This window comes from Empidonax traillii, unplaced genomic scaffold, assembly GCF_003031625.1.
Source record: "Empidonax traillii isolate 1590-97213 ecotype Southwest subspecies unplaced genomic scaffold, ASM303162v1 scaffold8:size5222938, whole genome shotgun sequence".
Classification (NCBI taxonomy): domain Eukaryota; kingdom Metazoa; phylum Chordata; class Aves; order Passeriformes; family Tyrannidae; genus Empidonax; species Empidonax traillii.
This window is the reverse complement of record NW_020955201.1, coordinates 2541560-2548322: the sequence shown is the minus strand read 5'-3', so window position 1 is coordinate 2548322 and position 6763 is coordinate 2541560. Positions and strand designations below refer to the sequence as shown.

Genomic DNA, 6763 nt, shown 5'->3' with positions numbered 1-6763 from the left:
GGTTTTTAAATATTCTCTGGAGATTGTCTGATGTAAAATAAACATTACCTAATTAAACTGCCTTAGTTCCTAAATTTCATTTAAAGGAATCATTAAAGCAGCAATCCAGATGGTAGTTGAAAGAACTTCTTTCAGTGCTTTTATAAAATTGCATCTAATTAATCCTGACTGCCCTCAGTATGTTTTGGGAAGGCTGCTCAGTCTTTATGCCATTGAATGTGACAGTGATTTTGCTGATGAACTAGCACTTAAAACCTACAGAGCAAAAGTATGTACTGCAGGTAATGTTACAAATACATAAACCAACAGAAAATATTTCCTACTTTCACTTTTCTTGTGACAAAGATTTCAAAAGACAGACAGTGAGACATTCCAGAATGAATTGTAAAAGCAAATATGAAATAAGTATTAACACTGGTGAGGGAATAAAACAACGCAAAATCACTGGCAGATATATAGATTACAAGTTCAGTTGATAAACTAACTGGCCTGTGGTATTATACAAGTTGAAAAAATTATTACACTTACTGGAGATATTAATTCACGCATGGCATTAAATCTGAACACTTGACTACTTTGAAACAGCTAATATCCCTAATTAAAAGATAAAAAGCTCCCCCATGCTTCCACTTTTCTTCTAGCTAGTTATGTACAAACTATTCTAATACAATATAAATGCTGCAGTATTGATACCATGGTTCACTTAAAATACCTACATAGGAAGGTGAAAGTAACACTTTTACTTTCAAAGGAGATAAATTAATTGTATTTGAATATGAATTAAACTCATAATCTTTTTTCCCTTTTTATTTGCAGCAGACTTTACTAATCAATATATTTTTGACAAACTATAGCTGAGCATGTAAGTCTGCACAGGTATGATGTTGATCCTAAGACCAGACTCTGTGTCCAAAGCCTGGAATTCTGCTGGTGAGAGATGCTAGAGCCCCACAGCCTTTGTGGGAGTAATTCTCTCCTCAACAAGCAATTTTGTGTAAAACACTTGACACATCTAATGCCTGCCTGTTTCTAATGCAAACAACATGACTTCCCGGTGCAGATAAGCTCAGAAAAACCTACATGGTCCCCAGCTAGTGACATGTATTAATGGTATAACCTATGTACTAGCACTCACCTTTTCCAACCATTGGGCTTTCTGTTCTTCCTAGTGCACATCAAAGAGTAATTACCATCTAATTTCTTTAAACTCCTTTGTAAGTTTTTTTTTCCTTAATTAACTGGTTCAATATAGGGCCTTGTCACTGAACAAATAATGAACCCTGCTAAACAGGACTGGCTACAATGATTCCTACCTAAATATAAGATTGATGGTAGCACCAAGCACCATCCAAATGGGCAAAGTGATTCCGCGTTCACCAGTGCTGCTGACAGCTACTAAATACAACAAAAAAGAAAGGAGGCTGCTATAAGCTGCAACATAGGGACTTCAGCATTAGATAAGACTCGCTGAAACCAGTTTCATTCAGGAAATGGTAGTGTGGAAAGACTTGCATTGCTGATTCAAAACTGGAGAAAAAAGCCAGTACACCTGAATAGGGCCTATGCATCAGTTGTCAACACAGGACAAAAGGCACCATTCCTTGGGCAACTTGTCTATCTCTGAAATTATAATAAACAATAGTCTTATTCTGTTAGCTCTGAGGTTTGCATTCTTCTATCATGTGTCTTTGGAGTTGATTAAGAGTCCTTGGGAGCTACCTTAATTCATTTTGGAATTTATCTGTTCTCATGGGGCTCTGAGGTTCCAAAACTAATAACAGAATTGCAGAACAACATCCTTCTTCTTGGCCAAGCAGACAGAAAAACCATCACAAGCTTTGTTCTGTTTCACTTTGCACTTATCTGCTAACTTTCTTTCAACGTTTTTTTTCTTTACAGAATACAGGAGCAAAACAACCACCTTCCCTCTAACAGAAAATCCAAACTCTGACTGTCACACATGATTTCAAGCTCATAACTAGATAGACAACCCTTTTCCCAGGTGACTGATTTACCCCGAGATACATTTCTAACCTGATTCTCTTTCAGTGGCAACTATTCACCTCTGACATGCACTATGTTTCACAAACTTTGTAAACTGATTTATCCCCTCAGCACCAACACACTAATTAAGGCTTCTTGAAATGTAAGAAAAACAAATACTGGCAACATATGCTATTTTGAGGTCTGGTAGGATATTTACAAATACCTATTTATTTTAAGGAACATTCATATTTAGTTCACTTCTATTCTGGGTTTAGAAAGTTCTAAGAGTTCCTTTTGGGTATGTTTATAAAGCTGTGAGACTACAGAAATGAACAAGAATAGCTTTACTTTCTCTTCCCCAATAAATAATTACCTCTGATTAAGGTATTTTCTAAACAGATGAATAGTTCACAATTAAGTAAAAGGCATTTTGTGCAGGTTCCCTAGTGTGTTTGGGATGATAGAGCTGTAGAAAGGCTGGCCATCTGTAAAACGTATTTATTACTTGTTCTACACAAAGTCAAGTCAACTTCAACACTGCTATAACTTAGCAAGTGGTAGGACTGTGAGAGGAACACCATAAATTCCTGGCCTCACAGATTCCCTTTGCATAAATAATTCTGATGGTTCTTTCAACAGATTGTTTGATCATCTTGAGCAGGTTTCTGACATCCCAAGGTTCTGGTTGACAGGCCAAAGTTACCCAGTGGTTTTTGACACCACTGAACAACAGTTCTGCACGACCTCCAAACTCCACCTGCAGTGACACAGGCATAGAACTTACTGGGAACCAGTACTTGCAACTGGGGGTATTTGTTTTCCATGGTTTTTATTCTCAATTAAAAGCAAAGGTCAGTGCTTCTGTAGTAATAAAGGCACTTCATACACATGAACGAGTTCTAAACAGAGTCTTTCCTTCTCTCCTTTTTTAATCTTCATTGCTGTACACAGAAGGATGTACAGTCGAGGATGAGACAGCACATCCTAGCAAACCAGGGTGTACACTTGTAAAGCTCTTAAGTATTACAGGCCTAATATATAGAAAGCACTCAAACCACCAATGCAGTATTTTGAAAGAAAAAAGGCTAAATAAGAGCTGCAAAATTATCAAAGTATCTTCCTATACAGCTTTCATTTAAGTTTCAGTTCAACCACTTCAGTTCATGAGCATTTCTCAACAACAGCACAAATTTTCTAAGGCTTGTCCATGGCACATGCCACTGGATTGGGGAGTGGAAGCACTTTCTCAGGGATCTTTGAGTAACACACAGGAGTCTGCAGAGCAGGGTAATGTATCGCTTTTGGGTTGTCCGGTGTTTGTAGAGTAGCCAGTTTACTGAACTCATGCAATACAAACAAGTTTCACCATCATCTCCTTTATACAAAAAGGATCAGTATTAAGAGGCTTTTTGGAAGTAACGTATTTCAGCTGGCCTCGGAACTGCTCCTATGAGGCACTTGGCCTGCACAAATTTGGCAGGCTGAGCTTAGGATAACTCCTTGAGCACAACCCTTTGTTCCTCACCTCCTGACCCCTCACTCGGCTCGAGCCTGCGACCGCTTCCCGTTTCCCAGCTGGGCGCGGGGGTTGCTGGCTGGGCTGTGTGTTCTGCGGGGGTGAGCTGCACTTCCTTTCCCTCCCCTCCCCTCCCCTCCCGATGCCGCCGAGCCCCATCTCTCCCCCCGCCCCCGGCGCGCCCCCCACTCCCCGCACCGGGGCGGCCCTTCGGCAGCTCCAGCCTTCCAGACCCGGCGCTCGCCTGCCCCGCGCTGCTCGCATGGACGGACGGAGGGACGGAAGGACGGAGGGAGCTCCGGCCATGAGGTCTCGGGCGCTGCTCTGTGCCATGGCGCTGCTGTGCTGCCCGCTCTTGCCGCCCGCCGGTGCGGCCAGTGAGTCGCGGCCGGGGCTCGGGAGGGGCGGGCCGGGGAGGGGCGCCGCCCCTCTGCCAGGTGAGTCCGCTGGGCAGCGGGGGCCGAGCGTGGATCGCGGGAGTTAGGCGTGTTCGGGGGGGTGGGGGGGGGAGGGAATAAAAAAAGTGCCTCAGCATCGTGTGCCCGCACGTAGCCGGGTCACGGTGCTCCCGCTTTGGGGTTTTCATGCGAGTTAGAGCCGAGTAGTCCCGGTGGTTGTGAAGCGCGGCTGTAGGTTTATGCACTGGTAGCGGCGGGGTGAGCTGCTGCTGGTGGTGGTGAAGGGTGGTTTCGACTTTCGCCAAAGCGAAGGAGGTGGCCAGGCTATAGCAAGTGGTGATGGAAAGAAGTGACTTGGCTGGCCAGACGTGTGGGTGGACTGCCTTAAAGAACTGTTATTGCCTTTCACTAGCAAGTACAAAAGACGGAATACCAGCTGAATTTGTAGGGAGCGCAAACATTGGAAGACCTGCCAGCACAAAACATTTCAGAATATCCACCCCAAGCAGATGACTTTCTTGCTTATTCAATTAGAAATAGCAATAATAGCAACGTTAGTGCCCTAACTGAGGAGACCATGGATCCGTCCTGCTCAGAGCTTGTTAGACAATGCAGATGCTGAGGGAAGGAAGGTAGGAGAAGATATGCAGGCATGTACCCTTCCAGATTATGGTAGAGGTACAACAGTACCGAAGATTACATATTTAGAGATTAGCAGAGGGTTGTTTTTTTCTGTGACATTCAGTTTAACATTTCTTTCAATCAGCTAGTGAGGATAGTACTGCTGTACAGTAGCTTAGTCCCATGAGATGCCTGCTGTGACAGCTCTGTTCAGGCCTTATGTACAGAAAGGGGCTGATTAGATGAGCAAGTAAGGGGAAATCTCAGAGTGTGGTGTACTTCGACTACTGAACAGAAGACTGAAATTTCTACATCATTTCTCTATGTCCTCATTAGAGAAGTGGTGTGAAAACCAGTCAGTAAAGGAAAACTTCAGGCAATTTGAGTGTTGTACTCATTCTTTGTAATTTTTGGCTTTTGAAATCCGTATTGGAAGCAAAGAAAAAGACTATATGCGTATCATTCAGTGTCCTTACTACACAGCACTAGGATAAAACCTTCATGCTTGAATCTGCTATTTCTTTGTCCATAGTTTATTAGTCCTCTTCTTTCATGTCTTCTTAAATTTTGCAGGTATTTTGACAGAGCTGTTAACTGTCATATCAGCAATGAGAATACTATTAGTCATAAAAACAGAAATCCACCAGTTTAATTTCTTCCAAAAGGACTGGATGACAGCCTAGCAAAACGAAGATGACCCTTTGAACAGTTATGATTATTACACAAGCTTTGCCTCTCTTTTCCGAAGACATTATTTGGATTATTAAAAACTACTTAAACTGTAGTGAAATATGTTTTAGACAAATTATATGTGTGACTTTTAAATGGCTATAAAGGACCATTTCACAGTTTGTGGTGTACCTGTAGCTATCTAAGAGCAGTTACACAATCTTTGCTTTAGAGCTGCTGTATTGTCTGTCTTGCATAGACCCAGCTTAAAGGTAATGCCTGTTTCCCATTACTGACATTTTTGTTTATTATGAAGGTTAATGGAGATCCTTTGAACTAATATGATATCATTTCATCCTCTTCCATTCTGTGTATAAATCTCTTATCACTGGGTTTTTCAAATAAACACTGACACAAAAGGAATACAAAACCTCAGGGCAGCAGCTGTCTTCTGTTCAGAAAGTATGGAGTGCAGTATTTTTTCTAGAATTACACAGATACTGTGTCATACAAATATACAAGCAGCTTTCTAAAGAAAGAACTGATATGTGGCTATCAAGCTTTTAAATTTCATCACGAAGGTTTAAATCGCCACTCTCTATATCAAAGAGTGGCACAAAAATAGCAAGTTTGAAGTCTCACTACATTTTGCCATAGATTTGGCTTTCAAATATTACCTCTTGTCATCCAAGCTCAAGTCAGGGACATGGACTGAGTACAGGGGACAGCATGGAGGCATTGTTGACAGCATGAAGGTTGAGTTCAACTCTGAACTTAGAAAGTCTTTGCTTCTATAAAGAACAGGTAGTTTTCACCAAGTTAGACTTTTAACTAAAATTATTTGTAAAATTTTTTGTTCTTATTTATTGTAATAGGATTCTATATTAGAAATTTTTTGTATAATGGAGTAATGCATACTCTAAATCCTCTCATCTAAAAAAGCTGTAAACAAGAGGGCTCCAAGAATTCAGGATATAATTAAATTTATTAGCAATGTTCGATTAACTATAAGCAATAGCTAAGTCAATAAAAGATACCTGGTCCAATCATAACTTTTTTTCCTGTAGCATATTTTCATATTGTTCTAAGTTTGGAGATACTGATGAGAAATGGGTCAGGTTACTACCAATCACTGCATTAAGTGATTTAATTTCCCTCAATAAGGATGAGTGGCTCTGACTGACTTGCTTGCTCATCCTCAAATCTATGACACTGCAGCACTGCTGGCTCAGGTCCTTCAAAGTTCAGAGATACTGAGATAGAATCATAGAATAGATTGGGTTGGAAAAGACCTCCAAGATCATCAAGTCCAACCCCTGATCCAACTCCAATTACTATATCATGGCACTAAGGGCCACACCCAATCTCTTTTTAAAAACCTCCGGGGATGGTGAATCCACCACCTCTCTGGGTAGGCCGTTCCAATGCCTGATTACCCTCTCTGTAAAGAATTTCTTCCTAACATCTAACCTAAACCTCCCCTGGCAGAGCTTGAGCCCATGTCCTCTTGTCCTATTGTTGGTTGCCTGGGAGAAGAGACCAACCCCCACCTGGCTATAACCTCCCTTCAGGT

The 6763-nt window shown here is 41.5% G+C and overlaps 1 protein-coding gene across 1 annotated transcript in view; it reads left to right on the top strand.

The window, feature by feature from the left end:
• The first annotated feature begins 3741 nt into the window (after positions 1 to 3741).
• Positions 3742 to 6763, top strand: part of F2R (coagulation factor II thrombin receptor) — an 11819-nt gene continuing 8797 nt past the window's right edge. The window contains exon 1 of the mRNA XM_027882894.1: positions 3742 to 3879. Coding sequence (XP_027738695.1) covers positions 3765 to 3879 — 115 coding nt within the window. The 5' untranslated portion in view covers positions 3742 to 3764. The remainder of the gene's footprint in view (positions 3880 to 6763) is intronic.